Raw genomic sequence first — 22,890 nt, forward strand, 5'->3', positions numbered from 1 at the left:
AAAAAGATTTTGACAAGGGACATGACCAGAACATATCTGACAAAGTAGCTACTTCATTTTTGCACCTATCACAGTAATTATCTATATTAGGGAATATTTTGGATAGCCTCTCCTTTGTTAAATAATAGCGGTGAACAATTTTAAACTGAATTAAACAATGATTGGCACATATCAAAGAAGAATTAACCATTTTCAAAACTCGCAACCAGTCTTCATTAACAAAAGTAATATTAAGTTCTCTCTCCCAATCTTGTTTCATCTTATAGTGAGTGGTTATCTTCTTGTAGTAAAAATAAATTATAAATTCTACCAGTGGAACCTCTCACTAAGGGATTCGTATTCAAAATACCGGCCAACAAATCAGATTCTTGCATATATGGAAACGTAGAAACATATTTTTGTAAAAAAATGTCTAACCTGTAAATATTGCAAGAAATGTGTGTGAGAGAGAGAATATTTACTAATTAACTCTTCAAAAGACACACTCTGAACGAAGATGGTGAACTTGTGGAATTTACTACCACAGAAGGCTCAGGAGATGAGGTCACTGAATATATTTAAGACAGAGGTAGATAAACTCGGAAAACATCAAAGGTTTTGGGAATAGAGTAAGACTTTTAGTAGTGAGATGAGGAATCAGCCATGATTATATTGAATGGTAAAGGTAACTCAAGGGACTGAACCGTCTCCTGCTTTTACTTTCTGTGGAAGCCTCTTGTGCTTGTAAGGTTTTCTTTGAAATATATCACCTTGACTTTTTGCTGCTACTCCTCTATTGACTTGGTTCCTACTTTTGTCTATTTTGCATATCCTTTGTCTGCTCTGCTTCAAATATTTAATAATATTTACAAGATACTTTGATAAATACATGGTAGGAAAAGTTTGAGGGGTCTGGGTCAAACACGGGCAAATGGAGCTAGTTTGGTGGGAGCTGCGGTCGGCATAAACAAGATGGAGTGAAGAACCTGGTTCCATGCTGTGTATTACTCTGATTCTCAAAAACAGTTACTTTCTGCAAGCAGTAAGGCTGATCATCTCCTCCACCCATTAACCCATCCCTCCATACCTTCAACCGCCACTACTTTATCATTTCATGTCAGAATCATCTTATGTACAGATACTCCTGTGCCTAGTGTCACTTTATGGATATACAATCAATCTACATATACAAGTTAACTTGTGTATTTATATTGAATGTGTTCTTTATTATTGTATTATTTATCTTATTGTGTTTATTTTGGTGCTGTATCAGATCCGGAGTAACAATTATTTTGTTCTCCTTTAAACTTGTGTTCTGGAAATGACATTAAACAATCTTGAACATCTAACTCAACTCAATCTATTGATGCCCCCTTTTAGTTTGATGCTCCATTTGCATGACCAAACAGGCTGCTGTTCTTTGTGAGGTGGCCAAATTTAGTTTTGTGTTCCCCATTGCATTAGCTGGCTCCAGCAGTGGTACTTGTTGGACACCACTAATCTTTCTTACAATTTGCAGAGAAACCACTTATCCCTATTTCATTCTCTGTCAGATAATCCAACAGGGATCATTCCATTTTGAAAGCATTTAGCTGTTGTGTCCAGGCCATTTTCTGCCTTCAGATAGACAATAGGTGCAGGAGTAGGCCATTCGGCCCTTCGAGCCAGCACCGCCATTCACTGTGATCATGGCTGATCATCCACTATCAGTATCCAGTTCCTGCCTTATCCCCATAACCTTTGATTCCGCTATCTTTAAGAACTCTATCCATCTCTTTCTTGAAAGCATCCAGAGACTTGGCCTCCACAGCCTTCTGGGGCAGAGCATTCCATATATCCACCACTCTCTGGGTGAAAAAGTTTTTCCTCAACTCCGTTCTAAATGGCCTACCCCTAATTCTTAAACTGTGGCCTCTGGTTCTGGACTCACCCATCAGTGGGAACATGCTTCCTGCCTGCAGCGTATGCAATCCCTTAATAATTCAATAAGATCCCCTCTCAGCCTTCTAAATTCCAGAGTATACAAACCCAGTCGCTCCAATCTTTCGACATATGACAGTCCCGCCATCCCGGGAATTAACCTTGTGAACCTACGCTGCACTCCCTCAATAGCAAGAGTGTCCTTCCTCAAATTTGGAGACCAATAACTCACACAATACTCCAGGTGTGGTCTCACCAGGGCCCTGTACAGCTGCAGAAGGACCTCTTTGCTCTTATACGCAATTCCCCTTGTTATGAAGGCCAGCATGCCATTAACTTTTTTCACTGCCTGCTGTACTTGCATGCTTGCTTTCAGTGACTGATGTACAAGAACACCTAGATCTCGTTGTGCTTCCTCTTTTCCTAACTTGACTCCATTTAGATAATTATCTGCCTTCCCGTTCTTACCACCAAAGTGGATAACCTCACATTTATCCACATTAAACTGTATCTGCCATGCATCTGCCCACACACCCAACCTGTCCAAGTCACCCTGCATTCTCATAACATCCTCCTCACATTTCACACTGCCACCCAGCTTTGTGTCATCTGAAAATTTGCTAATGTTACTTTTAATCCCTTCATCTAAATCATTAATATATATTGTAAACAGCTGCGGTCCCAGCACTGAACCCTGCGGTACCCCACTGGTCACCGCCTGCCATTCCGAAAGGGACCTGTTAGTCGCTACTCTTTGTTTTCTGTCAGCCAGCCAATTTTCAATCCATGTCAGTACTCTGCCCCCAATACCATGTGCCCTAATTTTGCCTACTCATCTCCTATGTGGGACTTTATCAAAGGCTTTCTGAAAGTCCAGGTACACAACATCCACTGGCTTTCCCTTGTCCATTTTCATAGTTACATCCTCAAAAAATTCCAGAAGATTAGTCAAGCACGATTTCCCCTTCGTAAATCCATGCTGACTCGGACCAATCCTGTTGCTACTATCCAGAAGTGTCGTAATTTCATCTTTTATAATTGACTCCAGCATCTTTCCCACCACCGACGTCAGGCTAACCGGTCTATAATTCCCTGTTTTCTCTCTTCCTCCCTTCTTGAAGAAAGGGACAACGTTAGCCACCCTCCAACCCATAGGAACTGATCCTGAATCTATAGAGTATTGGAAAATGATTACCAATGCGTCCACGATTTCTAAAGCCCCCTCCTTAAGTACCCTGGGATGCAGACCATCAGGTCCCGGGGACTTATCAGCCTTCAGACCCAACAGCCATTTCCTGCCTAATATAAATTTCCTTCAATTCATCCATTACCCTAGGTCTTTTGGCCACTATTACATCTGGGAGATTGTTTGTATCTTCCCTAGTGAAGACAGATCCAAAGTACCTGTTCAACTCATCTGCCATTTCCTTGTTCCCCATAATAAATTCACCCACTTCTGTCTTCAAGGGCCCAATTTTGGTCTTAACTATTTTTTTCCTTTTCACATACCTAAAGAAGCTTTTACTATCCTCCTTTATATTCTTGGCTAGTTTACCTTCATACCTCATTTTTTCTCCGCATATTGCCTTTTTAGTTACCTTCTGTTGCTCTTTAAAAGATTCCCAATCCTCCGGCTTCCCACTCGTCTTTGCTATGTTATACTTCTTCTCTTTTATTTTTATGCTGTCCATTACTTCCCTTGTCAGCCACGGCCTCCCCTTACTCCCCTTAGGATCTTCCTTCCTCTTTGGAATGAACTGATCCTGCACCTTCCGCATTATTCCCAGAAACACTTGCCATTGCTGTTCCACTGTCATCCCTGCTAGGGTATTGTTCCATTGAACTTTGGCCAGCTCCTCCCTCAAAGCACCATAGTTCCCTTTGTTCAACTGTAATACTGACACTTCCGAGTTTCCCTTCTCCTTCTCAAATTGTAGATTAAAACTTATCATATTATGGTCACTATCTCCTAATGGCTCCTTTACCTCGAGGTCCCTGATCAAATCCGGTTCATTGCACAACACTAAATCTAGAATTGCGTTCTCTCTGTAGGCTCCAGTACAAGCTGTTCTAAGAATCCATCTCGGAGGGACTCCACAAACTCCCTTTCTTGGGGTCCAGCACCAACCTGATTCCTCCAGTCTACCTGCATGTTGAAGACCCCATAACAACTGTAGCATTACCTTTGCGACATGCCAATTTTAACTCTTGATTCAACTTGCACCCTACATCCAGACTACTGTTTGGGGGCCTGTAGATAACTCCCATTAGGGTCTTTCTACCCTTAGAATTTCTCAGTTCTATCCATACTGACTCTATGTCTCCTGATTCTATGTCCCGGGTTGAAGCACAACATCAATAAAGAGGCAAATTCATTGGTGGCTTTCTTCCAACTTGATACCTGACCTCTCCCCATGTGAGGTGGCAAATGTTTGCAAACACAGGATGAGGTCACCCTTCCATTCCTTGAGCATGAGGGAGTGAGGGAGGGAAATAGATAAAGGAGCTGGTTCAATCACTGAAATGGAGATAGGAAGCATCCAGTGGCTAGGAAGTTGCCTTCTAGCAGACAAAGTGAAAAGGAACATGTATTGTTCTGTGAGCAGGAGTATGGCAACTCAATGACGTTACCTACTAGTACTGATCAGTGGAGTAGTACATGTAATGGGGACAAGTAGGTGGCCAGTTGAAGGGTGTTGACTGGAAAAGTTGACCATCCATTTCCATTCATAGATCATACCTGACACACTGAGTTCATAAAATCATAAGATATAGAAGCAGATTTAGGTCCTTTGGCCTATCGAGTCTGTTCCACCATTTCATGATGGCTGATCTATTATTGCTCTCAGCCCCAATCTCCTGCCTTCTACCCGTACTCCCTTATGCCTTAACCAGTCAAGAATCCCTACCTTATATATCCGTAAAGACTTGGCCTCCACAGCTACCTGTGGCAAAGAATTCCACACATTAACCCCTCTTTAGCTAAAGAAATTCCTCCTCATATCCATTCTAAAAGGATGCCCTCTATTTTGAGGCTGTGTCCTCTGGTCTTAGACTCTCCCACCATAGGAAACATCATCTCCACATCCACTCCATCAAGAGCTTTCAGCATTCGATAAGTTTCATTGAGACTACTCCTCATTCTTCTGAATTCCAGTGAATACAAGCCTAGAGCCATCAAATGCTCTTCATATGAGCATTTTTTTTTGCTCCAGATCTCAGCATCCACAGTTTTTTGTGACTTCACCCTTTCTATTCTGCCATTTCAGACTGCAGTTATCAGTTATGACTACCTTGCCTCGCTCAAGGGTCTGGAATATGGTACAGAGGAATATGAATCCGTCAAGTCGCAGGTAAGGCTAAATCCTTGTGTGGGTGAGCTTCTACTGCTCTGTAAATTCCTGTAATTTTTGGTTTGAAAATGGTTAGGGAGAGGCAGATTGATGGATAGACTATCTGTGTTAAATCAAGATCTAACCTGATCTCCACAGTAGATACACCAATAGAGATTCCAGATACTTCTAGTTGTTCCTGTGCATGGTTTGTGAGCTTTGAGCCTCAAATTACATATTTTCCAAATGATGTGCCCTCCATTTTCATCCCTTGTAAACTTTAAGCCCCACAATCCAGGTTTTGCTTTCTTTGCAGCTTCTACTTTGCTTTCATTGGATTATTTTTACTCGGCGAGTCGCCATGTCACAACGTACTTCACTTGCTGCAGAGTAGTTTGGATTGCTTTGAGTAGATACAAAAGATGCTTAGGAATGACAATGTCTAATCAACTGGAGGAACCTTCACTCCAACCCCAATCACATCTTGCAGTTCAGGAGAAACAGCTTCATGACATTTTCTTCTTTAATCATTTTTTTGTTTACAACTTAAATAAATGGAAATGGGTAAGAGGGGTTGAAGATTTTGGGAAAGAAATGATTGTCAGTGACATTTCAAGTAATGAAACTTAGAAGAATGTGTCCAACCACCTGATACCAGTCAAAGGTCAGTGGGAGAGGGCAGTCCAGGTTTTTCATATTAAAATTTTCTTTTTGAATGCCACCCCCGCTTATTTCTGATATGGATGTACTTTGAGGCTAAAATCTAGTGCAGTGAACAATGTTAAGTTGTATAATCAATTTGATTTGTATCTGTAATGAAAACAGCCCTGGCCAGCATTTATTATTCATTATTAATTACCTTTGAAGCCTGTGACCTGTTGTTGGAGAGCTACAATATGTGTGGTGAAGATTCTCCTACATTGGAGTTCCAGGGAAGTGATCCAGTCATCAATATAAATATGGTATTAACTGTATGTGAATATTGGGAACGTGCCAGTGACGGTTTTGGTAATTCACTATTTGGGTTCCAATCACAAAACCAGATTCTACTCTCAAAATCTGAAAGCAAAAGTATGCGATTGTGTTGGAAAAAGCTGAAATAAAACACCATGCTGTCAATGCTGACCAGCTGAGGCAGCTCTGTAGAGAGGGGGATGGTGTTAACGTTTGTGGTCAATGCCCTTTCATCAGTGCTGAGAGGGTATGAAATGCACCCCAAGTTCTAAGTTACAGAAAAAGTGGGGGAATGGGGAGGGGTGGTGGAGATGCGTAAAAGGGGAGGTTTTGTGTGTGGAGACTGGGTGAATGACACAGTGACAGGGTAAAGCGGGTTGAACGCTGGTGCTAATGCATGCTGAGGTATACAGAGGAGGTGTTTGAGTGAAATTTGCAAAAAGCAGGAGGCTCACTGTGAGGAAAGATGCAAACCACTTGCCCACTGGCACTGCTGTGAAGTTTGAAGGATACAGTAGCATGCAAAAGTCTGGGCACCCCTGGTCAAAGTTTCTATTACTGTGAATGGCTAAGTGAGTAAAAGATGACCTGATTTCCAAAAGGCATAAAGTTAAAGATGACACATTTCTTTAATATTTTAAGCAAAATTACCTTTTTACTTCCATCTTTTACAGTTTCAAAATAACAAAAAAGGAAAAGGGCCCGAAGCAAAAGTTTGGGCACCCTGCATGGTCAGTGCTTAGTAACACCCCCTTTGGCAAGTATCACAGCTTGTAAATGCTTTCTGTAGCCAGCTAAGAGTCTTTCAATTCTTGTTTGGGGGATTTTCGCCCATTCTTCCTCGCAAAAGGCTTCTAGTTCTGTAAGATTCTTGGGCCATCTTGCATGCACTGCTCTTTTGAGGTCTATCCACAGATTCTCGATGACGTTTAGGTTGAGGGACTGAGGGCCATGGCAAAACCTTAAGAGTGTGCCTCTTGAGGTAGTTCGTTGTGGATTTTGAGGTGTGTTTAGGATCATTATCCTGTTGTAGAAGCCATCCTCTTTTCATTTTTTTTTTATACAGACGGTGTGACGTTTGCTCCAGAATTTGCTGGCATTTAATTGAATTCATTTTTCCTTCTACCGATGAAATGTTCCCCGTGCCACTGGCTGCAACACAAGCCCAAAGCATGATGGATCCACCCCTGTGCTTAACGGTTGGAGAGGTGTTCTTTTCATGAAATTCTGCACCCTTTTTTCTCCAAACATACCTTTGCTCATTGCGGCCAAAAAGTTCTATCTTAACTTCATCAGTCCACAGGACTTGTTTCCAAAATGCATCAGGCTTGATTAGATGTTCCTTTGCAAACGTCTGATGCTGAATTTTGTGGTGAGGACGTAGGAAAGGTTTTCTTCTGATGACTCTGCATGAAGGTCATATTTGTGCAGGTGTTGCTGCACAGTAGAACAGTGCACCACCACTCCAGAGTCTGCTAAATCTTCCTGAAGGTCTTTTGCAGTCAAACGGGGGTTTTGATTTGCCTTTCTAGCAATCCTACGAGCAGTTCTTTCGGAAAATTTTCGGTCTTCCAGACCTCAACTTGACCTCCATCGTTCCTGTTAACTGCCATTTCTTAATTACATTACCAACAGAGGAAACGGCTACCAGAAAATACTTTGTTATCTTATAGCCTTCTCCTGCTGTGTGGGCATCATTTATTTTAATTTTCAGAGTGCTAGGCAGCTTCTTAGAGGAGGCCACGGCTGCTGATTGTTGGGACAAGGTTTGAGGAGTCAGGGTATTTATAAAACTTTGAAATTTGCATCACCTGACCTTTCCTAACGATGATTGTGAACAAGTCATAGCCCTAACAAGCTAATTAAGGTCTGAGACCTTGGCAAAAGTTATCTGAGAGCTCAAATCTCTTGGGGTGCCCAAACTTTTGCATGCCATTGTATATGGCCATGGTAGAGGGACTCACAGCCTGGCTGAAAGCCTGTGACAATGAATCACATGTTTTGCTTCTTTGATTTGTATCAGAGGGTTTGCTAATTGGCTAGAGTTGTACTGAATGAGCTAATCTGTGCACAGCAATGTGACGATGACCAGATAATCAGTTTCATTATGTTGACTGACCAAAAAGAAATCAAGCGATATAGGGTTAGTGCAGTAAAGTAACACCAAAGTACTTACTGAAAGTTGGAGTTGGCTCAAGGTAATGCCCTACTCCAGCTTCTGTTTCTTATGGAAAAGTGCAACTGAATTCTGTTACTCTTCAGGCATCACTATGGAATCTTTACAATCACCTGAGAGGACAGAAAGTATTAGTGTTGGTCCTTTTAATTGTCATATTTACAAAAATACAGTGAAAAGCCTGTCTTGATTCCTGTTCGTACAGATCAAATCATTACAGAGTACATTGAGTTGGAATAGGATAAAACAATAAGAATATAGAATAAACTGTAAAAAACTATCAGCAAAGTGCAGGTAAGTGATAAGTAAAAGATCATAATGAGGTAGATTGTGAACCAAGAGTCTATCTTATCATACAAGCATTTGAGTCATGTTGAAGACATGCGAAATTTCTTTCACTTTCTGAGCACTGAGATTCATAGAACTTGGAATTGGGTGGCATAGTAGTGTAGTGGTCAGCATTACAATGCAGTGACCCGGGTTCAGTTCCCAACACTGCTGTCTGTAAAGGCTGATTTATACTTCTTCGTCATATCGACGCCATAGGTACGGCGTTGCTGCGAACCCTATGCGGATCACTACGCCGTGGCCTGACGCACACCTCTCCCAAAATGAAACTACGTGTCACGGCAACGCAGACCGCAACGACTGTGATTGGTCCGCTTGGTAGCATCGCATTTCCTCCTAGGCTGCAATAGCTTCCCATTGGGCGACTGAAGGGCAGGGAAGGAACTCTGGCTGCAATGCTTTCCATAAAGCTTTACAGGCCTCCAAAATTATGGAGGACACATTTCGCTTTTACGAAAAAAGATGCTCGCTTTAAACTTATTTACCCTGAGAAAGACTACCATGGCCATGAAGCCTTGCGCAGGCAGGTGTGTGCGCGTGCACGACGTGCCCGAATTGCAGAGCGACGCAGACACACCAACGCACAAGTATAAATACTCACAAGGCGCGTAGGCTACTTGCGTAGGTTACGGCGTCGAGTTGACGCCAAGTATAAATCAGCCGTAAGGAGTTTGTATGTTCTCCCTGTGACCGCATGGGTTCCTTTCAGGTGCTCCGGTTTCCTCCGACATCCCAAAGACGTACAGTTAGTAGGTTAATTGGTTACATGGGTGTATTTGGGCAGCGTGGGCTCATTGGCCCAGAAGGGTCTGTTACTGTGCTGTATCTCGAAATACATAAATAAATAGGCCCTCATGTCCAACTTTGCAGGTTTTTATCTGCAAGGTAAATATTGAACTGCAATGAAATGCATGGGGCACTGATACTGATTATATGGGCCACCAAGGGTTTGACACAACATCAGTAGAGAAGCAAAGTCAATAAGGAATATTGCAAGATTTTGCTCTGAGCTTGTGTATCATGGAGGGGCTGAAGTATCCACTGAACTGTCTCTGATGTTATCAGGTGGTTATTGAACCTTCAAGTATAATATTCATTAATCAGGATTTTCTCCTGTTGCTTTGATATCTTGAAACATGTTCATGTTCCTTATGGAAGCAACTTGTCAAGCAAACTTTGAAAAGAAAGATTACCTTGATACCTAGTCACATAAGGAAATACAGATGATCAGATAAGATTATCTTAACGAAAAGGGAGGTGGAAGGGATCCCTAGAGATGATGGTTATGAAATGTTAAGAAATATTTCCAAGTGACCACACTTGTGAGTTCCAGAGGAAAGAAAGGGAATTAAAGTTTGGGAGGGAAGTGGCAACTTGACAAGTTTGCAGAGTTGCTGTCTTCTAAACGGGACAAAATCCTTCCCACTGTTGAGGACATCTTGAAGAGATGGTGCTTCAAGAAGGCAGCATCCATTATTAAGGACTCTCGCTATCCAGGACATGCCCTCTTCTCATTACTACCTTCAGAGACGAGGTACGGGAGCCTGAAGACCCACGCTCAATGATTCAGAAACAGCTACTTCCCCTCTGCCATCAAATTTCTGAGCCGTCTTTGAACCCATAAACATTACTTCACTATTTCCACTTGTGGTGCTATATATATATATATATATATATATATATATATTTATTTTGTAATTTGTAGTAATTTTTGTCTTCCCATTGAACTGCTGCTGCAAAACAAGTTTTACATCATACAAGTCAGTGATATTAAATGTGATTCTGATTCCTTGGGGCCAAAATGTGTTACATGTTCCATGAACCAGATATGATATTAGGGAAAAACAAAGAGTGGGGAAGATTCGAACAAGAGGGCATGGGTTGAGAATTAGAGGACAAAAGTTTAAGGGTAACATGAGGGGGAACTTCTTTACTCAGAGAGTGGTAGCTGTGTGGAAGTGGTTGAGGTAGGCTCTATGTTGTTGTTTAAAGTTAAAATGGATAGATATATGGACAGGAAAGGAATGGAGGATTATGGGCTGAGTGCAGGTCGGCGGGAATAGGATAGGGTAAGAGTTCGGCACGGACTAGAAGGGCCGAGATGGCCTGTTTCTGTGCTGTAATTGTTATATGGTTATATGGTTATAAAGAGAGCTGTTCTAACATTGCAGGATTCTTTATAGAATTAATCAATAGTCCAAATAACAGTTTTGCTTTGAACTTATTTACTAGTTGCAAGGATATTGAATGTGTAGGGTTGGTGGGTGGTGGTGGTTGGAAATGATATAATGGCTGTCTGATCAGAGGTGTAATACAGTGCCGTTACTTTATTGAAAAGATCCCCGGTGAAGAGTCAGACATACCCTTTCCTAGCAACCAGCCCAAGGCAAATGCCTCTCTTTCAATAAGTAATATAAAATTTATAATAATAGCGAAAGTCCTTTCCTGTGAGAGCTTAGTAGAAGTGGCCCTTGTCTATAAAGTAGCAGTATTGTGATGAAGAACAGTGACTGAAACTTTAAGTTGAATGAAAAGGCAGATTCTTCATCAGATGAAGTGTCCTTGTGACTCTTTTGTTGTCAGACTGAAGAAGAATGAACAGTTCGTGAAAATCTTCTGTAGGTCATCATTTGGACTAAACCTTCCCTTGTAGCAAGGTTTCAATCTAAATATTTACCAACGTTAATTGAGATTAATTATTAATAAAGTGACTCAATGGCTTATTTTGGCATTTTTGAAGCTTATTAATTACACACTTGAGAGGAGAGACAATTAAATCGCAAACATCCTATTATGGAGTTCAATAACACCGCTAGATAGTTGTGGCAGTAAAAATAATCTGAAAAAGAATTCTGCTTTTCTGTCACCGTGAACTTGAGCTGCCATTTCCAGTCCTCATTGACAGTCATCGTTCGTGCTATGTCACCATGTACTGCATGGCAAGTAGAATCCTTGTCATGTTGTCATGTCTTGCTGACCTGTCAGTGCTGGAACTGTGATAGACTTTTAAAGTCTAGGCCTAAGCTTTTGGCCTACACTCTAGCCCACTTGTGGTGAATGCAGACATCCCACCTCTCCCGGAAGTTCTGGGAGTCTCCCGCATATTAATAGTGGCTCCCTGATGCCCGCAAATTATATACAATATCACGGAAATTGATTTTTTTGAGAGCGAGCGAGAGAGAATGAGAGAGAGAGTGCAAGAGCATGCCAGAGAGAGCGGGGTCGAGAGAGGGAGATAGAGTGAGAGAGCGAGCGAGAGAGAGAGAGAGAGAGAGAGTGCACGCGCACCATGGCAGAGTGTTCCAAAAAAAGAAAATATAAAACGTACATCACCCCAGACTACCCTAAAGTGTACCCCTGCCTAATAGGGGTCAAAAGTAATGACAGTGTTGCTTGGTGCACTGTTTGCAACAGTGACTTTTCTATTGCCCATGGTGGGTTAAGACTGTAAAAGACATGTTGAGGTGAGTTTAACAGGTGTCATTCGTTCATTAGCATAGCTAACGTTATTTAAACTAGCTGGCTAGCTGTTAAGGAGCTACTCTATTGCAGACATCCCCCCTCCCGCAAATTGATGGTGCTACCTCCCTGAAATGAATTTTTGCAGGGTGGGATGTCTGTGAATGCATACCTTTTGGGAATGTCTGGACGAATCACGGCTTGGAAAGGTAACTGCCCTGTTCAAAATCGCAAACACCTGATGAGAATTGTGGACGGCACTTGGCATGTTATGGAAAACAGCCTCCCCTCCATGTTCTACACTGTCTACACTTCTTACTGCTTGGTAAAGCAGCCAGCATGATCAAAAACCCCACTCACCTCAGACATACTCACTTCTACCCCCCTTCTCCCCTTCCCATCAGCCAGAAGATTCAAAAGCCTAAAAGCATGCACATCCAAGCTCAAGGACAGCTTCTATCCTGCTGTTATAAAACTATTAGATAGTTTCCTAGTATGTTAAGATGGATTCTTGACCTCACAATCTACCTGAATGGCTTGTGGTATGATGAGTGTTTGATGGCTCTGGGCCTGTATTCACTAGAATTCTGAAGAATAAAGGGTGACCTCATTGGAGCCTATTGAATGGTGAAAGGCCTTGATAGAGTGCATGCGGAGAGGATATTTCCTATGGAGGGAGAGTCTAAGACCAGAGGACACAGCCTCAGAATAGAGGGGTATTCTTTTAGATCTGGGATGAGGCGGAATTTCTTTAGGCAGAGAGGGTTGAATCTGTGGAATTCTTTGCTATAGGCAGCTGTGGAGGCCAAGTCTTTAGGTATATTTAAGCAGAGGTCGATAGATTCTTGATTGGTCGGGGCATGAAGGGATACAAGGAGAAAGTCGGAGAGTGGGGCTGAGAGGAAAACTGGATCAACCACGGTGAAATAGCGGAACAGACTTGATGGGCTAAATGGCCTAATTCTGCTGCTATATTTTATGGTCTTATGATCTCATTATGGCTTTGTTCCTTGTTGGCTGAAACTGTAACATCTTATACTGCATTCTCTTATTGTTTTCTCATGTACTATCTCAATGTTGCCAGCTGGTGGTGTAGTGGCATCAGCGCCGGACTTCAGAGCGAAGGCTCCCGAGTTCGAATCCAGCCGGCTCCCTTGCACGCTTTCCATCCGTGCTGGGTTAAGCGTCGAGCTAGCAACTCGGCCTCATAAAAAAAATAAGAAAGCCTGCTAAAAATTTGCTGTCATGACGGCGTCCCGATGGCTCCACTCGGATTTAAGGGCTTTCTTCGTCTTCTTCTTCGCCTCAATGTACTGATGTGATGAAATAATCTGTATGGGTGGTATGGAAAGTGAAGTTTTTCACTTCCTGGGTATTTGTGACATAATAAACCAATACCAATAGGAATAATCACAAAGGGAAGGGATTGAAGCTATCTGTGTAACAAGTGGTGAAAGCCCTACTTGACCACTTAGTTCTTATGACAAAATGTTTTTGTTGTACTGCTTACACCTAATAAGAACTATTGAAGATATTAAATTGCATCTTAGCTGCTAAGCCTGAATGACTATCTCTGCACTGTATTGGTAGTAGTCTACATTGTCACGTGTACCAAGATACAGTGAAAAGCTTGTCTTGCATGCTGTTCATACAGATCAGATCATTACTGAGCTAGAATAAGGTAAAACAATAATAGTGCTGGGTAAAGTGTAAAAGCTACTTGAAAAATGCAGTGCAGGTAAACAATTAAGTACAAGATCATAATGAGGAAGATTGTGAAGCCAAGTGATCCATCTTATCATCTGATATTCAAGGTTCTTGTGACAGTGGGATAGAAGCTGACTTTGATCCTGGTGGTATGATGGAGGGGAGAAGAAAGAATGTTAGGGGTGGGTGGGCTCTTTGATTATGCTGGCTGCTTTACTAAGGCAATGAGAAGTACAGACAGAGTCCATAGAGGGAAAACTGGTTCCTATGATGTGCTGAGCTGTGTCCAAAACTCTCTAGTTACTTGTGGTCACGTGCCTAGCACTTGCCATTACCAAGCTGTTATGCATCCAGACATAATGCTTTCCCTGGTGCGTCGTCAAAAACTGTAAAAGTCAACAGGGAAAACCGAACACGAGGAAATCTGCAGATGCTGGAATTTCAAGCAACACACATAAAATAATGCTGGTGAACGCAGCAGGCCAGGTAGCATCTATAGGAAGAGGTACAGTCGATGTTTCAGGACAAGACCCTTCGTCCATTTCCAGTCCTCATTGACAGTCATCGTTGGTGCTATGGCGCCATGTACTGCACAGCAAGTAGAATCCTTGTCATGTTGCCATGTCTTGCTGGCTTGTCAGTGCTGGAACTGTGATAGACTTTTAAAGCCTAGGTCTAGGCTTTGGGCCTACACTCTAGCCCACTTGTGGTGAATGCATACCACTTGGGAATGTCTGGATGAATTATAGTCAGGACGAAGGGTCTCGGCTGGAAACATCGACTGTACCTCTTCCTATAGATGCTGCCTGGCCTGCTAGGGAAAACTGAATTTCTTTAGCCTCCTGAGGAAGTAGAAGCTTTGGTGATATCAACATGGTTGGACTAGAACAGGCGATTGGTGATGTTCAAACCTATAAACTTGAAGCTCTCAGCATTCTCAACCTGTTGATGTAGACAGAAGCATGTGCACCCTTCTCCCACACCTCCACCCCTTCTGGTCAGTGACCAGCTTTTTCATTTTGTTGGCATTGAAGGAAAAGTTGTGGTCGTGACACTATCTCACTAAGCTCTCTATCTCCCTCCTGTACGCTAGCTTGTTGTTATTTGAGATGTAGCCCACTGATCTGCAACTTTGTAAACTGAGTACGAACCGAATCTGGCCACACAGTTATGAGTGTACGGGGACTAGAGTAGGGGGTTTTACAAAGGCAGATTGGAGTTCTGAGGGATATGCATTGCAACCATAAACTTGTATATAATTACAGCCTGATACACTACTGGCATTTAGGGCAGCATTAAAGGTCCTCCATCTCTGACAGCGTTCAGGGCATCCTTCATCATGTCAGTAGCTTCTTTTCGATTTTTCACTACCGTCAATCATACAAGTCCCAGGTGGAGTCTTAGGAATACCGTCACACTCAGATGTAGAAGGATTCCTCATTGCTCTTTCTGTAACAATTTTGTTGTACCAGTCAGAGTTGTTAGCCCTGAGGAGGATGCAATGTGTAACATGGATGAAGGGAGATTAAAATAAATTAAAAAGTTGTTATTGTTGGTCCATTGTACAACTTCAAGGATTGCACTTCCTGCAGAAGGTGTTTGCAGTTTCAAAGGACAAGGCATCCAAAACCATTAAAACAGGTTGCAGGTTTTCCCCTGAGAGTGAAAGGAGTTGGTTTCCTAAAAAAAGCCTCTGTTGTATAAATACAGTGCCAATAAAAAGTGTTCACCCCCTTGGAAGTTTTCATGTTTTATTGTTTTACGATGTTGAATCATGGTAGATTTAATTTGTTTTTTTTGACACTGATCAACAGGAAAAGACTCGTATCAAAGTGAAAACAGATTTCTACAAAGTGATCTAACTAATTACAAATATAAAACACAAAATAATTGATTGCACAAGTATTCACCCCCTTCAAGTCAGTATTTAGTAGAAACACCTTTGGCAGCAATTACAGCCTCGAGTCTGTGTGAATAGGTCTCTATCGGCTTTGCACATCTGGCCACTGCAATTTTTTCCTGTTCTTCTTTACAAAACTGCTCAAGCTCTGTCAGATTGCATGGGGATTGTCAGTGAACAGCCCCTTTCATGTCCAGTCACAAATTCTCAGTTGAATTGAGGTCTGGACTCTGACTTGGCCACTCCAGGATATTAACTTTGTTGTTTTTAAGCCATTCCTGTGTAGTTTTGGCTTTATGCTTGGTGTCATTGTCTTGCTGGAAAACAAATGTTCTCCCAAGTCACAGTACTGTTGCAGACTGCATCAGATTTTCCTCCAGGATTTTCTTGTATTTTGTTGCATTCATTTTGCCCTCTACCTTCAGAAGCCTTCCAGGGCCTGCTGCAGTGAAGCCTCCCTACAGCATGATGCAGCCACCACCATGCTTTAGAGTAGCGACCTTCTTCCAGCTGATATCAGAGTCTCCCACATACCTTCTGCCAAACTCTAGATGAGATTTTTTGCAAGTTTTTATCAACAGTGGCTTTCTCTTTGCCGTTCTCCCATAAAGCTGCAGTTGCTATATGCACAGTCAACAGTTGCTGAATGAGCAGTCTCTCCCACCTCAGCCTCTGAAGCCTGTATCTCCTCCAGAGTTGTCATAGGTCTCTTGGTGGCCTCCCTCCCTCCCTCCCTTCTTGCATGGTCACTCAGTTTTTGAGGATGGCCTGCTGTAGGTGGGTTTACAGCTGTTGCCGTCTTCATTTCTTGATGATTGACTTAACTGTACTCCAAGGAATATTCAGTTACTTGGAAATTTTCTTGTATCCATATCCTGGTTTCTGCTTTTCAATAATCTTTTTGCAGAGTTGGTTGGAGTGTTTTTTTGTCTTCATGGTGTAGTTTTTGCCAGGACACTGACTCACCAGCCGTTGGATCTTCTAGATACAGGTGTATTTTTGCTACAATCAATTGAAACACATTGACTGCACACAGATTTCCAAAAAACAGATCTCCACCTAACTAATACTGTGACTTCTAGAACCAGTTGGCTGTACTATTGATGATTTGTTGAGTCATATTAAACGGGGGTGAATGCTTATGCAATCAATTATTTTGTGTTTTATATTTGGAATTAATTTAGATCACTTTGTAGAGGTCTGTTTTCACTTTGACATGAAGAGTCTTTTTCTGTTGATCTGTGTCAAAAAAGCCAAATTAAATCCACTGTGATTCAATGTTGTAAAACAATAAAACATGAAAGCTTCCAAGGGGGATGAATACTTTTTATAGGCACTGTATAATGGGAGCTACAGGGAGCCCTTGCCTTTTGCAAGGTGTACCAGTTACCGTGAATGGTAAGGAAGCAAGAGGGAAACAGAAATATTCTAGTCAGTGAGTGAATCCTCTGTAGGTAAGGGTCGACCATGGTCTGAGCTGTCGAGGTTCACAAGCCTGGGCAGTATGATATGGAGAGCAAGCTGTTGTCCATGTAACAAGCTACCCCTCTCCATGCATCTTATGAACTCAAAGGAATGGCAGAGACTGATAACATTTTGGTACCAGCAGCGTCGCAGGAGTTACCAGTTAGTGTTGAATTCAATGTAGGATTGCCTTAGAGACTCCAGCTCTAAATTTTTCGCTCTGGGTTTACTCCCAAAGTCTTCCCCTTGAATGGTTATAGCCACAAGGCAGTGGAGGGTTTAGATCAGAGTTTTCCTTCTCCTAGATGAGCTACCAACTATGGCTGATGAGCCCCATCTACCCGAAGTGACTGGTTTTAAGGTGTCAGTAACCTGCCTTTGGCCCTTCTCCTGTCAGTCGAAATGGGTCCGCTGGGCTTAGTAGCTAAGCCACACTTGAAGGCCAGGAGCTGGACTTGGTTGTCAGAGACTACTTGAGGCGCACGGCATTGGAAGCATTTAACAGGTAGTGGGAGCTTGATCCCACCACCACATCCGGCTGTAACAACCTTAAGGAACTTTCTGTTAAGCATGCAATAAATCAGATGCTTCTTTTGACATGCTGAAACTTACAAGTCAATCATCTAATAGTCACTGTAGATGGGTGCTCAAGAGTTATATGTAGCATGTTTATTTCACAGAGTCCTTCCCATTAACCCAATTAAAGGAAGTTAAATGTTACAAGAGTTGGAGCAGTAAAACTAGTCCAGATGAAGGAGCTCAACTCATATCGCTGACTGTTCATTTCCCTCCACAGATGCTACCTGACCTGTTGAGTTCCTCCAGTGTTTTGTGTGTTGTTTCAGATCCCGGTGTCTACAGTCCCTTGTGTCTCCAGTTGAAAGTTACAGTTCTTCGCAGACTTGTTTTCTCCAAATGTTTTTGCTACCCATTGTTTCTGTGAATTAACCTCTTGTTAACTGACAACTAAAATTAAATAAAAGCTTTTTTTTGTTGGAGTGAAAATTCCTTCAGTGAATGCTTGCTTATTATGAGAGACCTTCTATCTCATCGTGATCTGAGACTGTATTTTCTCCAATAGCCTGATGATGGTGCTGCAGGTTGGTTAGAAATTGAAAATGTTTAAAGATTAGCTGATTTGTCACTTGTACATCGAAACATTGAAAAAAACAGTGAAATGCATTATTTTGCGTCAATGACCAACACAGCCTGAAGACGTGCTGAGGGCAGCCTGCAAGTGTTGCCATGCTTCCAGTGTCAACATAGCATGCCCATAACTTTTTAACCCTAACCTGTACGACGTTTGGAACGTAAGAGGAAACCGGAGCACCCGGATGAGACCCTGGTCATGGGGAGAATGTGCAAACTCCTTACAGACAGTGGTGGAATTGAACTGCGACCTTCCAATCGCTGGCACTATAAGGTGTTACATGAACTGCTTGACATCATATGGACTTGACAGATACATAGAACAGTACAGCACAGTACAGGCCCTTCAGCCCACAATGTTGTGCCAACCCTCAAACCCTGCCTCCCATATAAGCCCTCACCTTAAATTCCTCCATATACCTGTCTAGTAGTCTCTTAAACTTCACTAGTGTATCTGCCTCCACCACTGACTCAGGCAGTGCATTCCACACACCAACCACTCTCTGAGTAAAAAACCTTCCTCTAATATCCCCCTTGAACTTCCCACCCTTTACCTTAAAGCCATGTATTGAGCAGTGGTGCCCTGGGGAAGAGGCGCTGTCTATCCACTCTATCTATTCCTCTTATTATCTTGTACACCTCTATCATGTCTCCTCTCATCCTCCTTCTCTCCAAAGGCTAAAGCCCTAAATCCCTTAATCTCTGATCATAATGCATACTCTCTAAACCAGGCAGCATCCTGGTAAATCTCCTCTGTACCCTTTCCAATGCTTCCACATCCTTCATATAGTGAGGCGACCAGAACTGGACACAGTACTCCAAGTGTGGCCTAACCAGAGTTTTATAGAGCTGCATCATTACATCGCGACTCTTAAACTCTATCCCTCGACTTATGAAAGCTAACACTCCATAAGCTTTCTTAACTACCCTATCCATAATCAATCAGGAGCAGGGAGGTACTACTGCAGTTGTACAAGGCCTTGGTGAGACCACATCTGGAGTATTGTGTGCAGTTTTGGTCCCCTAATCTGAGGAAAGACATCCTTACCGTAGAGGGAGTACAAAGAAGGTTCACCAGATTGATTCCTGGGATGGCAGGACTTTCATATGATGAAAGACTGGATGAACTAGGCTTATACTCGTTGGAATTTAGAAGATTGAGGGGGGATCTTATTGAAACATATAAAATCCTAAAGGGATTGGACAGGCTAGATGCAGGAAGATTGTTCCCGATGTTGGGGAAGTCCAGAACGAGGGGTCACAGTTTGAGGATAAAGGGGAAACCTTTTAGGACCGAGATGAGGAAAAACTTCTTCACACAGAGAGTGGTGAATCTGTGGAATTCTCTGCCACAGGAAACAGTTGAGGCCAGTTCATTGGCTATAGTTAAGAGGGAGTTAGATATGGCCCTTGTGGCTAAAGGGATCAGGGGGTATGGAGGGAAGGTTCTGAGTTGGATGATCAGCCATGATCATACTGAGTGGCGGTGCAGGCTCGAAGGGCCGAATGGCCTACTCCTGCACCTATTTTCTATGTTTTCTATGTTAATCCACTTCTGACTCATTTTGGATTGTTTTCTTTGTTCTCCACTTTCATTACAGAAATAATTATTTTAAATGTCTATAAACATAATATACATTTGAAAAGTGCATGGGAAAGGAACAATCAGGAGCTTCCAAAATTACTGCAGTTCATTGAACATACAGCATGGCCCAGGCTGTTGGACCCACCATATTGTGCCAACCTTTTAACCTTCTCTTGGATCAATCCAACCTTCCCCTCCAGAATAGCTCTCTCTTTCTATTATCCATATTTCTACATAAGAATTTATTAAATGCTATTGCTTTGCACTGTTGTAACTATATGTTATAATTATGTGGTTTTTGTCAGTTTTAGTCTTGGTCTGTCTTGTGTTTCTGTGATATCATAATGGAGGAACATTGTATCATTTCTTAATGCATGCATTACTAAATGACAAACGAGGACTGAGTGTCCTCATAATCTAAAAAAAAATGTCCCTAGTGTATCTGACTATACCACCACCCCCTCTGTCAAGTGTCTTTCACTCTGAAAAGAAAGGCCCTAGTTCACTCAACCCATCCTTATAAGACATGCTATCTAATCCAGGCATGATCCTGTGGGGTAAATCTCCTCTGTACCTTCTCTAAGGCTTCCACAATCTTCCTATAATGAGTTGGCCAGAAATGAATTATCATTGTTAAATATCACCATCACGTCTGCTGAGCAACAATTTTGAAGTGCAAACAGGGATCAAACCCTTGAAAATGATCAAAATTCAAAGTTCAAATTAAATTTATTTTCAAAGTACATGTATGCGACCATATACAACCATAAGGTTCATTTTCCTCCAGGCATTCACAGTAAATACAAGAAACACATAGAATCAATGAATGACCATACCCAACAGGATGAACAGTGACCAATGTGCAAAAGACAAGCTATGCAAATACAAAAAGAGAAAAACACCCAAAATAATAATAATAAATAAATAAGCAATAAATAAATAAACAAGAAATATCGAGAAAATGAGTTGTAGAATCCTTGAAAGTGAGTCCATAGGTTGTGGGAACAGTTCAGTGATGGGGCGAGTGTAGTTGTGTGAAGTTACCCTTTCTGGTTCAAGAGCCTGATGATTTAGGGGTAGTAACTGTTCCTGAACCTGTTGCTGTGAGTTCTGAGGCTCCTGTACCTTCTTCCTGATGGCAGTAGCAAAAAAAAAAGAGCATGGCCTGGATGGTGGGGATCCTTGATGATGGATGCTGCTTTCCTGTGACAGCGCTCTGTGTAGATGTGCGCCATGGTGGAGAAGGCTTTATCTGTGATGGACTGGGCTGTATCCACTACTTTTTGGAGGCTTTTCCATGCTGGGGTATTGGTGTTTCCATACCAGATTGTGATGCAACCAGTAAGTATACGCTGCACCACACATCGATAGAAGTTTGTCAAAGTTTTAGATGACACGCCAAATCCTTGCTAACTTCTTAGGAAGTATAGACACTGCTGTGCTTTCTTCATATTGACACCTGTGTGTTGGACCCAGCACAGAATCTCTAAAATGATAACACTGAGGAATTTAAAGTTGCTGACCCTCTCTACCTCTGATTCCCTGATAAGGACTGGCTCATTGACATCTGATTTCCTCCTCCTCAAGCCAATAATCAGCTCCTTGGTCTTGCTGACATTGAGTGAAAGGGTGTTGTGGCACCACACTGCCAGATTTTCAGACTCGCTCCGATGGTATATGCAGATCCAAAGTTCAAAATGAATTTAATTTTTATTCTATACATATATGTTACCATATACAACCCTGAGATTCATCTTCTTGTGGGTATACTTAACAACTTTATAGAATAGTAACTACAACAGGGTCAATGAAAGGTCAACCAGAGTGCAGCAGACAGCAAACTGTGCAGATGCAAATATAAATCAATAGAAATAAATAACGAGACAGAGATAATGGGGTAAGGAGTCCTTAAAGTGAGACTTTTGGCCGTGGGAACACTTCATGATGGGGCGAATGAAGCTGAGTGCAGCCATCTCCCCCTGTTCAAGAGCCTGATGTTTGGGGGATAGCAACTGTTCCTGAACCTGGTGGTGTGAGTCCCGAGGCTCCAGTGCCCTTCACTGATGGCAGCAGCGAGAAGAGAGCGTGACCCAGGCGGAGGGGATCCCTAGACAAAGGACGCTGCTGTCCTACAACCGCGCTCCATGTAGACACACTCAACATTTGGGGGGGCTTCACCCGTGATGTACTGAGCTGATCCTCCATTCAAAGGCATTGGTGCTTCCACACCAGGCCGTGATGCAGAAAGTCAATGCACTCTGTGTAGAAATTTGGTGAAGTTCTAGATGTTACTCTGAACCTCCGCAAGCTCCCGAGAAAGCAGAGGTGCCACCGTGCTCTCGCTGTGATCACACCTACGTGCTAGGACCAGGACAGGTCCTTTGAAATATCAACACCCGGCATTCGTCACCACCTTTAATGTGGCCAACAACAGTAGTGGTGTTGTCAGCAAATTTAAGTATGACAATGGAGCTGTGCTTATCCTCACAATGATAAGAACAAAGCAAGTAGAGTAGAGGGCTAAGCACTCAGCCTTGTGGTGTTTCTGTGCTGATGGAGATTGTGGAGGAGATGTTGTTGCCAATCTGAACTGACTGGGGTATGCAGGTGAGGAAATCGAGGATCCCTTTGCACAAGCAGGTATTGAGGCCTAGGTCTTGAAGCTTATTTTTAGTTTTGAGGGGATGATAATTTTGAATGCCGAGCTATAGTCAGTGAAGAGCATTCTGATGTATGCACCTTTGCTGTTCAGATATTCCACGACTGAGCGAAGAGCCAGTGAAGTGGTGCCTGCTATGAACCTGTTGTGACTCTAGGTAAGTTGGAGTGGATCCAATTCACTTCTCAGGTAGGAGATGATATGATTCATCACCAACCTCTTAAAGCCGTGATAATTTTTTCAGATCCTTTGATGAGA

General features: G+C 42.4%; 1 protein-coding gene across 2 annotated transcripts in view; it reads left to right on the plus strand.

Moving 5' to 3' along the window:
* Nucleotides 1-22,890, plus strand: part of adck1 (aarF domain containing kinase 1) — a 751,432-nt gene that overhangs the window by 30,887 nt on the left and 697,655 nt on the right. For both annotated transcript variants that reach the window (XM_063044551.1, XM_063044541.1), the window contains exon 3: nucleotides 5,169-5,252. In XM_063044551.1, coding sequence (XP_062900621.1) covers nucleotides 5,169-5,252 — 84 coding nt within the window. The remainder of the gene's footprint in view (nucleotides 1-5,168; nucleotides 5,253-22,890) is intronic.

The sequence above is a fragment of the Mobula hypostoma genome, chromosome 1, assembly GCF_963921235.1.
Source record: "Mobula hypostoma chromosome 1, sMobHyp1.1, whole genome shotgun sequence".
NCBI lineage: Eukaryota > Metazoa > Chordata > Chondrichthyes > Myliobatiformes > Myliobatidae > Mobula > Mobula hypostoma.